Source organism: Balaenoptera borealis (genome assembly GCF_965194805.1).
Source record: "Balaenoptera borealis genome assembly, chromosome: 5".
Lineage (NCBI taxonomy): Eukaryota > Metazoa > Chordata > Mammalia > Artiodactyla > Balaenopteridae > Balaenoptera > Balaenoptera borealis.
This window is the reverse complement of record NC_138862.1, coordinates 94,451,730-94,466,831: the sequence shown is the minus strand read 5'-3', so window position 1 is coordinate 94,466,831 and position 15,102 is coordinate 94,451,730. Positions and strand designations below refer to the sequence as shown.

The 15,102-nt window shown below is 43.8% G+C and overlaps 1 protein-coding gene across 4 annotated transcripts in view; it reads left to right on the top strand.

The window, feature by feature from the left end:
• Positions 1 to 15,102, top strand: part of FNDC3B (fibronectin type III domain containing 3B) — a 350,826-nt gene that overhangs the window by 279,229 nt on the left and 56,495 nt on the right. For all 4 annotated transcript variants that reach the window (XM_082393898.1, XM_082393896.1, XM_082393895.1 and 1 more), the window contains 4 exons: positions 10,013 to 10,137; positions 11,414 to 11,588; positions 13,443 to 13,529; positions 14,725 to 14,863. In XM_082393898.1, the coding sequence (XP_082250024.1) occupies positions 10,013 to 10,137; positions 11,414 to 11,588; positions 13,443 to 13,529; positions 14,725 to 14,863 (526 nt within the window). The remainder of the gene's footprint in view (positions 1 to 10,012; positions 10,138 to 11,413; positions 11,589 to 13,442; positions 13,530 to 14,724; positions 14,864 to 15,102) is intronic.

Here is a 15,102-nt window from a genome sequence, read left to right as displayed (position 1 = left end):
CCGCCTGCTGGTCTCTGAAGGCAGGTGTGGCCCTAATGGGGAACAGAAAACAGAACCGTGAAGCATGGGGGGGAAGCTGATACAGCCTCTCTCCTAAATTCATTGTCAATAATGTCACATCACTGTTCACAGACTTCACTTGGGAATTAACTCACTAATAGTTCTGCAAGAGGGCTGGATGCCTACTTTTCTCCGTGAGTAATTGTGCCTAGCCACTCCCTTAATTTTTCCATCACTGCAGGAAGTAACTGTGACTACGAGATGGTAATGAGCGACTAAAAATGGAACACACAGGTGTCACTGGCTTTTCAGCTATAGCCATCAGTTTCAGTTTTCTCCTGAGACAGATCAGTTTTCATAACTTGGAAAGGTGTGGGCTTTCCTGGCCACGTCCCTTTGTTGGGGTGACTCAGATAAGTGGTAGTGTGAGTTCTACTCTTAGATATTGTTTTAACGCGTGCTCTACAGAAATGCTAACTGGTGCTATTAGCAGCTAGTTCCTCAGCACAAACGCAGGTCTCTTAAGATCTCACTGTGAACACGTGGCGTGGATTCATGCTGATGTGTTCAGTGACATGGTGTTCACCCAAAGAGAACTGGATTGTTTCTGCTTTGTCTCTAACTAGTCAAACAAATAATTTAACCCCCAAGTCTCAGCTTCTCCACTTGAAAAATAACGTCTGTTATCTCACAGGTAGGTTAAAATTGAATGAGACAACTTGGACAATGACAGATCCTGTGTAATGAGTATTTCAGACCACCTAAGCACATTGATGTTAAGATCTGGGGTAGGAAAAGTCAACAATACAGAAGGAGTGTATGAAAGGAATATGACATTTTTCTGTCAGGAACTTATGCAGGAGCCCTGAGGTTAATAGCTCTGGTTTGAACTAAATAAAGACGGATGTTAGTGCTATATATAGATGCTAATTTGCCATTAGCTTTGCTTCCAGACATGACATGTTGGGAATATACGAAAGAACCAGAAAAATCGCTTTGTGGGAATGTGACTAGTGGAGTTCCCGAGACTCTCCCTCACATGTGACTCAGCTAGCCCAAAAAGGGATGTCACCTTTGACTTTCCCGGTGACTAATGAGTGAACACAACTGTAGAGCACAGCAGACCAAGAATGACATAAATACTGCAGAAATCAAGGGGAGTATGTTTTGAACTTGAACAGAAAAGGCCGGCAGCAGGTAGCGCCCAGAAGCCCGTGGGGAACCATCAGGCAGCCTGGCCTGGGCTCAGCAGCTCCACTGCAGGAACCTAGAGTAGGCGGCAGGCCCCAGACTGTCACTTTGTGGGCATCTAGTTCCGGAGCAGCCAGCCTAGCTCATGCAGGGAAAGAGCTTGCCCCGTAGGAGGTGCTTGGCTCCTGCTTTATTAATCAGATTCCTGTTTCACTTAGGCGTTAGTTAGATTGATAATCTTTCAAAAGGCTCCTTGGCACGAGTGAATTTGCACGTGGCTTTTCTGGTTAGACAGCCCTTCTTGGAAGAACCGTAGCATTGGCAAGCAGAGTGACTTCCTGGCCTCATGGAGCGGGTGAGGAGAGCCTCGCCGAGAGTGCAGCTGACGCCGTCTCTGAGGAGCCCTGCTGCCCGAGGCTGCAGAGCCTGTTGTTCAGTGGAGAAGACTGGGAAGGCCAGTGCCTACTCCCCAGCCCCTCGCCGATGCCTGGTTGAAAGTCAGGGGATGGTGCCGCTTGCCCAGGCCCACGAGCTCTTTGCCCATTCTCGGGGAGTGCCCTCTTGGAGATTGGAGAGTGGGGTCCCAGGTTCGTCTGTCATTTGTCCATCAAAAGCCGTATTTTACATAAGGGCTAAATCAGTGACCTGGCAGAACGACAGTGTTTTGCCACATCACAGATCTTTACCACCCCACGTCACAGGATGGTTTCTGAGGTCCCAGGGAGCAGCTTCCTCCACTCTAGCCCCTATGGAAGGAAACTAGGCAAGGAAGGATTTAATAACTCAGAGAAGTCCACAGGTATCAAAGACAGAGCTGAGTTAAAAGGAGCCCTCTCTTTTAGGGACCCCAGACATCTGCACACCGGAAGCAGATTCTCCGTGCTTTTTACCATTTGTCGTGTGTTATGACAAATGGGGGTTATTATGTATTAGGGCAGCAGACTTTGTGGGGAGCTTCCAGCTGAGGCTATATTACATATGCGCATCTTGGTCCTTGGCGCCTAATTTATCAACTCATTTGTCCTGCTTGTTGGTTGCCAGCTAGAGGATGGCCGCCTTGGGCCTTGGCTAGGTGGGTGAACTGAGCCCATCCGTCCCTTGGTTCATCCCTTCTATAGGCAGCCTGCTCTAAAATCACCCCCTTCCCTTCACTGGGATAGTCTCAACACATTGATCCTATCAGAGCACTCGACCTCAGGTGAACCTCCGTATATGGAGAGATATATAAGAACATTATGTTTGTTTGTTTTAAACCAGAGGAACATCCTTGGCTATTTCAGATAGCCAAGCCTCTCCCACTAATATAAAAAACTAGTGTGCCAGGGGATAAAATGCATGCAGTATTTATTTAGTAACATGCAGCCACAAACTACGCTACCCCCTTTTCTTACCTTTGAAAATTCCTCTGTGCCAGAGTGGTCAGTTAAATGAAAGAGGCATCACTGAGGGGAGAGTGAGGTTTGGTGCAAAGAACTTTGGAACCCACCCAGATGTGGAGTGTCCCCACCTCCCTGTTTTGAACCCCTTCTTATATATGGCTATGCTGAACACATACATGCTTTTATATCTCAAGCCAACATTTATCTTTGATGTTGCCTAGGGTCGGCCAACGCTGGTACAACTTCTAAATATAGATGTACTAGCAGACTAAATCTTCGAGCCTGGCAGTAGTTCAGTTGGCCAGTGCAGCCTTATTTTTTATTTGATTTATTGTTGATGTTTCTGACAGGTTGAACTATGCTGTTACAGAGAGTGCCTAGCCCAGAATCGCTCGGCCATGTCTGGATCCAGCAGCCATGGGCCACGAGCACATGACAGCTGACAACCAAATGCATGTTATTTATTTAGCAGGCAGTTATCACACATGGTAAGAGCAGCTTGGGAAGGCAACAGGCATGGCTGTGAAAGAACCTGTAGGAGAAGGAGGTCAATAGATCAAGAAAACATCAGGAAGAGTACATGTCCCATGACCACAGGGCACCCTGGTGTTGGCCGTTCTCATTTTCTTGTGCCAGGAAGAGGAGCAGGAAGGATCACTTCCAATCTATTAATCTGAAGGCAGTTGAAAATATCAGCCAACTTCATCTCGTAGTACCAATGTTGGAAATACCAGCTTCCAAGATTGTTAGTGCAGTCCAGGGGAATTGGAAATGTCAGCCAGAGAAACCACAGCAACCTCAGTCTACAGAATTACTCCTGGCAAGAAAATACTGTGGCCTGAATTAGTTGGAGTATGTGTGAGTTGTATGTATAGAATTGGCCATAGATGTGTTAAGTTCCTTAGCAGGAAACAAACCCATTTTAAGGATTCATCTTCCCAAGTGGTGAGGACAACGTTATGAAGATACTAAGTTTATAAAGAAGGAAAACAGATTTGAAAAAAATTTTTTTGTTTGTTTTCAGTTACATAGTTTTACAAATTAACAACTACTTTTAAACATATTTTAACTTTAAAAATTAGTTGGCATGTTATGAAATAAATACTTTTTATATACTTAGATTCCATTTTTCAAATAAGCAGACCTATCTGTAAATTGATTTGTCCACTGGAACTTTATTCCATTATGTGTCATAAACAGATACCAAACAGAGGTAGAAACACGATTATATGCGAAGGTTCTTTGAAAGGTTATTTAATTTGCTCACTCCTGAGGCTTTAGGCTATGGAACACCTAAACTGTGCCCCAAAGACTTTTGCATGTCTGTATTTAAAAATATTCCCAGGGTTCTCTACAACTTTGGGGTTAGCATTATTAAAAATCTTAATTCTCTAAAATGTCACTCTGTAAAATGAAGTAACTGCATTGCCATTGATTAACAATTTTGGTTGATCTTTATCATATAGGAATCTTGTTACATTTTTAGCTTCTACAGAAATAATTTTTAAGATCTATTCAGAGAGGCCTTACTTTGTTGGACGCTTTGAGGGAAAAAGCATGTGCTAAGTGCATGTAGAAAATAGAAGCCTTTATCCAGGCATACTTTAAACATTGGTTTTGAGTACGAGCATGCACACTTCTGCTCCCTTGCCTCCTGGCTGTTTATAGTACAGGAGGAATTTATAAAAGTTTACTGAAAAACTTCATATTATAGACATCTATGGACATCAAAATAGATGACTGTAATATTGCATAACAAATTACCTCAAAACTTAATGCCTGAAAACAGTCACTTTCTTATCTCATGGATTCTGGGTTGGGAATTTGGACAGGGCACTGGAGGAGTAGCTAGCCTGTGTTCCACAATTTCTGGCGGTTCAGCTGGGAGGGCTCGTTGGCTGGGAGCTGGAACCTTCTGGTGGGGCCCTCACTCACAAATCTAGTGGTCACCGCTGGCTTCGGTGGGACCTCGTCTCAGGCTCCCTCACAGCATGGCAGCCTCAGGGGAGTCAGAATTGCAAAAGTGAGCATTCCGGGGAAAAGACAGAAACTTCGTCATCTTTTCAGACCTCACCCTGGTAGTCACACAACTTCATTTCCACTCCATCTGTCAGTTACAAGAGAGTCACGAGCCCATGCACATTCAAGGGAAAGGGTCGTAGGCTTTGCTCCTCACTGGATGGAGAATCAAAGAATGTTTGGACATCTTTAGAATCGTCACCATGTGACATAAAAGGTTCTCCTGACTCTCCTAGTCCATTCATCGTTTTCCCTTTATCTTTGTGTAGCACATACAGTGTTTTAGGTACTATGCCCTAAGACTGTTATATGCAAGGGCATGGACTTTGAAAGTACAACATAACTCTTTTCCTACCCTTGCTCTCCTCTGAGTGTTCTGGGAAGAGGGGAAGGAAGACAGATGTGCCCCAGAGATGCAGTGGTAGGATGGGACTCAGGCCCTGTGGCCAGCGCGGCTCGCTAGCCGACGGGGTGTGACTCAGCGGTGCACAAACCCGGCCCTTCTCACTAAACAGATGGGAGAGATTACTGCCTGTTCCCTCAGTGATAAGGAAAGGGAACCCATGAGAAAAACTGCTTTCCTGCCAATTAATGTCTCTGCCTCATTGTTGCGCTACATGTGTCCTCTTCCTTTGGGTGACTCACAGGAGGTCAGCAAAGTGCTCCCTCCCCCCTTTTTTGAGGGGATAATTAATATATTTATAATCTTATTTAAGAGCTGATTTAAAATTTTAAACTAGATGAGAAAGAAAAATATTCAAGTAGGTAGTAAAAGGGCAGAAGATAAAATGAGAAAATAGAGAATATATTCCTTAAAGTATTTTCAACCTTTTATTTATCATTTATCCCCAAATTTCATTTTAAAGAGTGAAATAATGTTTGAGAGTATCTTTGTCCCTGAAGTTTATATTAACTCATCATGAAAAATGTTTCCAAGGGTGAGTCACTGTCTGCTGTGTAGCCACATGGGTTGCATTTTACACACTCCCCCACGCTTCCTTCTCTCACCCCTGCCTTTCTAAGGTTGGGTCCTTTCACAGTCTGGCAAAAAGCTGACATTCTTCAGAGTGTAGCAGGAACTTTGTAGGACCTAAAAGAACATTCAGACTCTGATTATTATTAGGAGTGGTAACCAAATGTATGACCCTTCTACAAAGGGAGTGAGGATGAGGATGGAGCAGGGACAGATGTGGGTGGAGTGTGTAGCCTTCTGAGTGTGGTAAGGCTGCGATTCGCCCCCGAAGGTGGTGCCCCCGCTTCACTGTGTGAATCTAGAACTGAAAAGAAGCACTTGTTCACCAAGGATCGGATAAATGACACATCCAGACTAGGCCTGGTGAACTCTGTGGTGAATAGAGTTGCAGAGGCATCAGGGAGAGGGCTGCCTGGAGGGATGGAAGTTAAGCTGACCCAGTGGGTCCCGGATGTAGATAATATGCAGTGTATTTTTGTTCAGTGGTAAGAGAGGTGATAGAGGCGAAGCAGGGGACCTCAGGACTGGGGAAGGAATCTGATATACGCTGTGTACATGATTCAGCTGCTGGCAAATCGAGCGCTTTTAACCAGACTCGGAGGACAAGCACCCTGGACCCTGGGTGGAAAACAGTTCCATTTGTCTCAGTGCCCACGGTGGTGAATGGGTGCTCTCAGGCTAGGTCTTAGGTGCAAGATGATGGCAGATCAGCGAGAACTGTGAACTCATTTGAGCGAGAAGAGGGGCACAGCTGAAAAAGGAAGCAGCTGGGTTTGTAATGCCTCACTCCCTGCCAAAGTGAGCACCTTGAGCTCTGTTAACACACAGTCGGTTTGTATTCCAAGATTTCTTCACATTCTAGTAAAGATTAACCTTGTCCTTGAATGAACTCAGTGTGTGTGGTAGAAAAAATCATTTGGGCGTGCCCAAGATTATGAAATGGAAACAAGTCGGGGAACCCTGAAAATCTGCCCTTTTTGGCTTGTGGACACTGGCAGTAGCAAGTTAGTCCAGAACACGCTGGGGCTTCATGTCCAATGAGGTCAGTCGTCCAGTGGCTAGGGCTGCTCCAGGATGATCAAGGGTGTGGGCTTCCAGCCTCCTCTCACCTCTTTCTCTAGTTGGGGTGAAGTTTTTGTTGCTTCCCCGGGAGAACAGGAGCTCAAGTGCTCACCTTAGGGAGGTTCTGCTCCCGACTGCTCCCATGCTGCCCGTCGGTCACCCCCCAGGATGCAGAGTCAGGGTGCTCCTGGGCACCATACCTCAGATCTTGTAGACCAGCCAACTCCTAGACCTTTTGAACCCCGCTCTGTGTAGCACCCCACAAGTAGCCTGGCAGCAGTAGCTGACCAGGACGAGGCCTTGGCCACAGGTGTCCCTGCTGCCTGTGTTTGACCAGATTACTGATGACAGTAGGCCTACAAAGTGTCGAGAGAGATTATCCATTTCCATTAGGACCATGTTTTAGTAGGAGATTTTGCATGAAGCTAACTTTAAATTATTAAAAAGTAAGTTGGCTTTCCAAGTAAAGCGGTTATGTCTCAGTAATCCTGTGTACTTTAAATTAGATTTTATTAAAAGAGGGAACATGCCATAAATTATAATATCTCAAAATCATTTGATGCCACGCTACCTACCAAACATGGAAGTTGTGATTTACCATTTGTAAAGCTTCAGACAGTAGTGGCTTGGACATATTTAATTTCTGATAAATAGCGATAAACATTCACATTATCACTCCTGTCCATTTCTCTCAATCTTCTAATCTTCTGAAGCATTATCTTTTTTTTTTTTTTTAAACCCTATCCATTTCTGTCAACAAGAAGAGCTGCATAATATTTTATTTATAAATGCTATTTGCAACCTGGGATCACGCTTGGTTTACAAACAGATTCTTCACATCGCCTGTACCTTTGAACGTGTACTTACTCTAATGCCTAAGACTGAAGCCATTTGAGAGCCTGGCATGGGCTTTCACGGACGACCAGGGGGACGCGGGAGCCATCCCACACTGGCGTTCTCCATCTTCACCTGCTAACCTCTCAGCCGTAGATTACCTCTGCACTGCAGTGACTCTTGTGAATATTAATTTCTTTCTTTTATATTAAATCCCTTTTATATCCCTTTTATATTAAACTCCATGTCATACACGAGTATTTTCTTTTATTCAGAAGCTTCTCATGTCCGAAATATTTTTTTAACCTACTCCCACCCCCCTTTTTTTGTTTTATACTCAGTGACTTCTAAAAATTCACCAATAAGCTTTACTTTTTTAACTCTGTGAAATAGTTGTACTCTTACCCCCTTCAGATTCTACAAATACTGTTTCTAAAACTTGATTCTGTAGTTCCGACAACTCTGGGTCATTCTCTGTGTTCCTGAGGTCCATGCACATAGTTGCATATCTTGGAAGGTGTTAAGATGGAAAATTTGGCATGATTTATCTAAGCCAGTTGGAGTTCATTTAGTAATTGTTCTTGATACTGAAGTAGAAAAAAATTTTTTTTAATGTTAGCAATATAGGAAAACATCTTGAAGGTCACAGAATGCCTCTGTCCCCATTCTTTAGTGAGCCCCAGTGCCCTGGCCCGTTAAAATAAAAGTCTAGTTTCCATCATTGATGCCTCCCCCCTCTTTTTTTCTCATTTAAACCACAGCCTGGTTTTCACCAAAGTAAAGCAAATCAACCTAGTAAGGAACAGACTGCTTTTATTTACTGGTTGTAGTTCTAAGCACGAGAAATGGGCAAAGGAGACCAAACAAAGAAATAGGAAAAATGAGGCATTGAAGGGGAGCCAACATTGGGTTTGGAAGGGATGAGGCTTCCGTGGCAGCAGGATGTGCCTTTCTTGCACTGTTTACTCTGAGCTCAGAAATAGAGGAGGAAAGAAGGTAGATCACGCTACTGCCTGAAATGGATACTACATACCAGGGCGTGCAGCGCATAGAGTGTAATCAGACACTGGATGTAATTATGCAAATGTATGCGTAAATGGGTTTTCTATGAATAAATTGTCTGCAGCAACCTTAACACTCAAGGTTAAAGTAAGCATAAGGGCGTGATTTGCGAGTCACAGGGTGACTTTGCTAAAGTAGCCGCTGAAAGACATTATGTTTGACTGCCTGCCCACCCCACTCCCCATTTTCCATAGTTGCACCTGAATGTCCTTTGAACCCTTGATAAAATGAACTTTGGATCTTAAGGACTGTTAGGGCTTCTACTCCCTTCCTTGGAAAGGGTACCACCTTGCTTGTGAGGGGAGAGTTGGGAAGAGTTTGAGGATGAATGTGGCATGGTGGTTTTTAATCTGTTCAAGCTAGTTGTATATTTATTTTCAACTAAACTTCACCTAGAATGTTTCTTTCAGTAGTAAGCATTTGGAGGCCTGCTTTAAGGAAGGAAGTGCTTAAATTTGCTTAGGAGAAAAATGTGCTTTCTTTGTTCTTTATGTAATAAATTGAGAATTTCAAACATTCCTGGAAGTCCTGGGCCCAGCTGTCTGATTAAAATGCTAATTCATCCACTGTTAGCATGTGGTTTTCTTTTGCATAAACATAGATAAAATTCTGTGGATTATGGGTATGAAATATTCTAGAAAACTGCCGATGTGAGTATTCCATGCCTCTGAGCATGGCACAGCGTAGTTAAGTTATGTTTTTGTTTTCTTACTTCTATTAAGAGAACCCAATGGAGTGTTTTCTTTTTCCTTCGAGGAATTTGAAGCATCGTGTAAGGCTAGGAATGCATTAAAAACATGTTTCCAGCCTCATAAGAAACTTAAGAATGGCTGTAATACGTATAGATAAAGTGCTTGTCAGACATTCAGTTCAACTCTGCAAGCCTTGGTAGAACTCCCAGATTGTCCAGAACACTGCCTTGAGGAGACCAGACGTGGACAGGATGAGTCAAAGGCATGCGCTCAGTATCTAGGGATGAGCAGACAAACAGCTCACCAGCCAGAATGCGCACGTGTGGGCTTGGGGGCCGCCACGAGGCGGGAGAGGAGAGAGAAGACCAGGGAGGACTTTCTGTGGCTTGCAGAGCTGCGTAGACTGGTCCTCAGGTGCCGGGCCATCTGGGGGTGGCTGTGCAGCTCCAGAGTTAGCAATCCTGTGACGCTGCAGACTCACTCCTGTGGGTCAGCTCAGGCAGTTTGACCAAGTGAGGAAGAAGATCTGAGAAACTGTGATCCTTAACTTGAGCGCTGCCTTGTGCCTGAAAGGGCCTTTTTTATTTTGTTGACGAAATACCACAAGGACCGTGCATTATCCATCTCAGTGACACAACTTTCTGTAGTGCCTTTGTGTTAGGGACGGCATTTCATTGTAGAGCACTTTCCTTCTCTTGGTTTTGTTCATCCAAACTAGGAAATTAAACAGTTGTTCAACATGCTCCTTCATTCTCTTATTATGTTTTTTTAAACTTCTTTGCATTGTTTCACTGTTTTAGGGAAAAAGAAACAGTGGTTTCAGACAGTGCTTCTTTGGGAGCCAAAAACACTGCAAATTGACAAAGCTGTGTCCGGCAATGGGGTACACATTCAGGCTGGCTGCTCGGAATGACATTGGCACCAGGTATGGCGTTTCCTGGTCCTCGTGCCTTTAAGCGTCTGTGTGGTGTTTCTGAGTCTTCCTGTCACGTTGCCGAAAGGCGCAAGGTCGCCTGCTGCCTCCACACCGAACCAGTTAGAGATTTTCTGAAAGGGAATCCTAATCAGAGGCTAGAAAGCCCCTTCTGAAGTGATAAATGCCACTGTGTGGCCTCTTTGCAGCCTTGCAGGCTGTAATGCAAAGGCCCACTAGGGGTCTCTGAGAATCAGGAGGAAGGTAACTACAGATTTTGAAAGGAATCCTCTGGGGGCTTTATTTTTTTCAGATTCTGTGCCTTTTTCTTTCATCACTTTAGCAAGCTACTCATTCAGTTGCCTTTTTTCAATTATGTCTGAGTGTTTCCTGATACAAAGAAAGAGTTGCTGGGCCATCCATTGTTGTCAAGCCCGGGCAGATACTCACAGGACTGGAGAAAATCTGGACTGGGTAGGACACACGGCTTGCCTCCAGGCTGCTAGAGAAAGGCAAGAACAGGTTTATGGTGAAGCATCAATGGATTAAAGGTGCTTTGAAAAGACCGTATTTCAGTTGCACTTCTTGGGTAACTGTTGATTAAGGAAAAAATCTTTTTCTTTCATCACTGCTTGTTGAAAATCTTCTTAAAGGTTCAGCACATCATTGGTCCCAACCTTTTTTCCAGCCTGAAGAACTTCTTAAGACCACAAGGTTTACAGCCCTCCTTCCCTACCCATGATAGCCATTGTATTTTTAGAGTGCACTGGTTGAACAGTCATAATGATAAAGGCTTCTACAGTTCAAGAATTTGTAAATGAATTAGAAGCATCTACAAACTTTTGGAAAATAGCACCATATGTATTTGTAAAACATTTATTTTATCAATAGACGGTTATTTGCTCTCACATTGATTTGAAGGCTCCTTGGTAGCTGTGGCTCATAGCTTGTCACCATCACACTGTGCTGTGCTTTCTGCTGGGTGCTTTTGGGGGGAAATAAATTTTTAAATCTATTGTCCTGTAGCATGGCATGCTTTTCTAGTAGCAGACCTAAGCAGAACAGTGCAGGGGGCGGGGGGCGGGGTGGTGGATTGGGGCAAATTGAAGTTGTGGTAGGGAATATCACATAAAGGATCCTTGCCTTCCTTTGCTCAATGAACCTGTCAGGCCCCACACTTTCCCACCCAAGCAAGTTGCGCAGCAGGTAGGCTTGTCCCTGCTCTTTTGAAATGCCGAGACTCCTCCCGTGCTTCTAAACGTGTCTCACCGGGTCTGTTTCTCTCCAGTGGGTATAGCCAAGAGGTGGTGTGCTACACATTAGGAAACATTCCTCAGATGCCCTCTGCACCAAGACTTGTTCGAGCTGGGGTCACATGGGTCACATTGCAGTGGAATAAACCAGAAGGCTGTTCACCTGAGGAAGTAGTCACCTACACCTTGGAAATCCAGGAGGACGAAAATGTAAGTCTGGCACATTTTATACCCTTGTGTGTGTTCTGTAAAGTCAGTTTTATCATAACTACAGGATGCACTGGTGAAATTAGATTCGCTGCCTAAATTTGAAGCCAAGCTCTTAATTTCTACCACTGTAGCCACTAGCAGAAGCCTGGCCTTCCCAGTCTTCCCCATCCAAGTAGGTGGCATCCCCATGCTTTCATCTGGGGAAGCCAGAAACCCGTGGGCTCTTCCTTGACCTCATATATGTCAGTCTATATATGTCAGTCAGCAAATCCTTTTAAATCTCCCTTCAAAAGGTATCCAGAAATCTGACCGTTTCTCAGCATCTGCACAGCTACTACACTTCTTGAACCACCGTCATCTCGCCCCTGGGTTATTGCAGTGGCCTCTTAAGTATTTTCCCTACTTTCATCCTTACTACACTACAGTCTGTTCTCCACACGAAGCCAGAGTGATCCTGTTAAATACAAATACAGTCATGTCAGTGCTCTGCTCAGAAGCCTTCCCATCTCAGTGCCTTCCCTTCTCTTCCAGAGGAAAAACCAGTGCTCTTGCAGTGCTTTCCAGGTCCTCCACATTCAGGGTCTTCATTCCTGCCCTTGTTCCTGCCACTGTAGTCTCACTGAGCGTACCAGCTGCGCCGTCCCGCCCCACCTTTGCAGTTCCGGTGCCCTCTGGCTCTCACGCCCCTTCCGATATCTTTGAGTTACTTCCCTCATTTCCTTCAGGTCCCTTCTCACATGTCACCTCTTTGGATGACCCTTTCCTGACCACCCTGTAAAACAGCACTGTCCAGGAGAACTTTCTGTGATGATGGAAATGTTCTGTATTGTGTGCTGTCCAGTAAGATAGTGCCTAGCCACACGTGGCTGCTGAGCCCTTGAAATGTGGCTGTAAGCCCAAGGAACTGAATTTTTAATTGTATTTCATTTAAATTGGAGGAGCCATATGTGGCTGCCTTAAGGAGCCTGCAGAGCTGTAGGAAGCAGTGCTTCCTAGCTCCACCACTCTGTCCTCTTACCCGGCTTTATTTTTCGTCTCATAGCACTTAACACCACACAACGTGCTTCATATTTGTCTGTAGGTTTTTTTGTTAATTGCTTTCTCTGGCTATTATATCAGTTTCTGATGGGCAAGACTTAGTCTGTTCTTGGGCGGTGCTAAACCCCTAGAGCGTGGAAGAGAGCCTGATGCATAGAAGGTGCTCCAAGATGAATGGGTGGGTGGACGGATGGATGTGTGCATGACTGAGAATATTATTGAATGAATTCTGTACAGTCAGCTTTCAGTAGGATATTTATCCCGTTGAAGGGTTATATCTTCCCCATCCAAGCTCTGCTTTCCCCCTTGGCCAGAAGAGGACACTGTGTGAGAAACCCCAGCCAGTGGATTGCATAGCACATTGCAGCTTGACAGTAAGGATCTCCGTACAAGAACGTTTTTTCATGACAACATTGTTAGATAATTTTTTTAACTACATAAGCTTCGTTAATTTGGTGGTTAAATTCATTGTTTAAAATGCTTATTGAGTAACGAGAAAAGTTTGCTCTGTGAGAAAAGTATATGGTGACGTCTATTCCAAAGCAAATCTACACTCTCTCAAAGAGAGGGCATTGTTCCCATTCAAATTAGTGTTAGTCTTGCAATAAAAGTACCCAGATCCAGGACAAATTATCATGTGATAGAGTTGAATTTTTCTTAAAGCACCGTGGGATTCTGGCCCTCTTTTTGGTGTAGCTGCCAGACTTCTGGCCCACTGGTGATGATGGAAGGAGGCAATATAAAAATCCTACAGACGAGGTATTTAATGCCCAGATTTTATGATACTGATGTTTCTTTCTGGCTTTGCCTTTTCAGGATAACCTTTTCCACCCAAAATACACTGGAGAGGATTTAACCTGTACTGTGAAAAATCTCAAAAGAAGCACACAGTATAAGTTCAGGGTAAGTCAGTCATTTTGGTACCTGAACTGCTTAAAAATGAAGCTGTTTCATGTTTCATCCCTTTACCATTTTAAATCTACTGTACAGGTTAAAAGATTTTTAAGTTCGCTGCACTTTACACTTTTAAGGTAACATCTATGAAATACACACCCAACTTTAATTTTAAAACCCACTTTTGAGAAAGAAACCTGTTGCCGTAATGTGCTGTAATAAATTGCATCACAGCGTGGCCAGATGCCCTTGCCTGGGAAGACCCAAACCAGGTGCCCAGCGCACCTGTCTCTCACCTGCACTTCACACCTTTCTATTCGGAGTTTCTTCTTTTAATCAGATTTCCCTTTTCTCCGTTGCCCTTTGCTCTTTTGCCCATTTTCTTTTTCTCAGCCGTTTTCCTTTTGCTCTTCTATTACCCACCCCCTCCCCACTTGGGCTCCGTGTTGGGCGACGATGCGGTGAATCGGAAGACAGCTTTGCGAACTCTTTGCGACCTCATTAGGAGAAAAGGGAACAGCAGGCTGCCGTCTGTGCTGCCCACTGTTTGTTGATTCTAGCACAGCACGGTGTTTTCTAGTGTGACAGTGTGCCTTCTGGAGAGATGTGGTTGTCTTCTGATTCCCCCTTTCCTTCTCTTAATTTGTGAGCCAAATCATGTTACTTAACACGGAGTAGTCACTTAGTAAATAGTTGTCGGATTATCCAGTGGCAGGTGTGACTATTGAAGGAAAATGATAGTTTTTGATATTTTTAAAACTCCTTGTTACTCCATGCTGGCTGTGAGATCATAGGTATACTGCTAGCATTTCTCCACAAGGTGGCATTGCCCTACTCCTAAATAAGCAAGGTTATTTTTATCTGCTTTTCCCCCATAGTTTCCTTCCACAAAACACTGTGAACTGGGTGGTGACATACTAGTTTTGTTTTGTCTTCTTGAAAGGGTAAAAATGTCTTTGGCTAAAACCTACCTTGTTGTTTTATTTCTAATTGTTAATAGCTAAACTATATAGAAAATAAGTACTCCATTAAAGAAACACTTATAAATTAGTAGTTTGAGATTGTGAGAGAGAGAGAGAGAAAGAGAATATGTGAGTGTGTCTATGTGAGTTTATGGATACCTTGATCTTGCCATATTGAAAGTCACTACTGGTTTAAGAACTGATACCTAAAGCATATTAATGTTTTCTCGGTTGTGTTATAGCTGACTGCTTCTAATATGGAAGGGAAAAGCTGCCCAAGTGAAGTTTTGGTTTGTACGACGAGTCCTGACAGGCCTGGACCTCCTACAAGACCCCTCATTAAAGGACCAGTTACATCTCATGGTTTTAGTGTTAAATGGGGTATGTTATGTTGCTGTTGCTGCTGCTGCTTTTTTGACAGGTTTTTTAAAAACTTGATTAATTTCAGTAGTGACACACCAATAAACAAATCATATTATTTGAGGGAGTTTTACACGTTTGGAATATATGTATGAGAAACATCCTGAGAATTCTACAAACTGGTAAAATTGACAGTTGTAAGAGCATTTCATTTACTTTATGATTTTCCTGTAAGACACATTTTTTTCTCCTATAGTTTT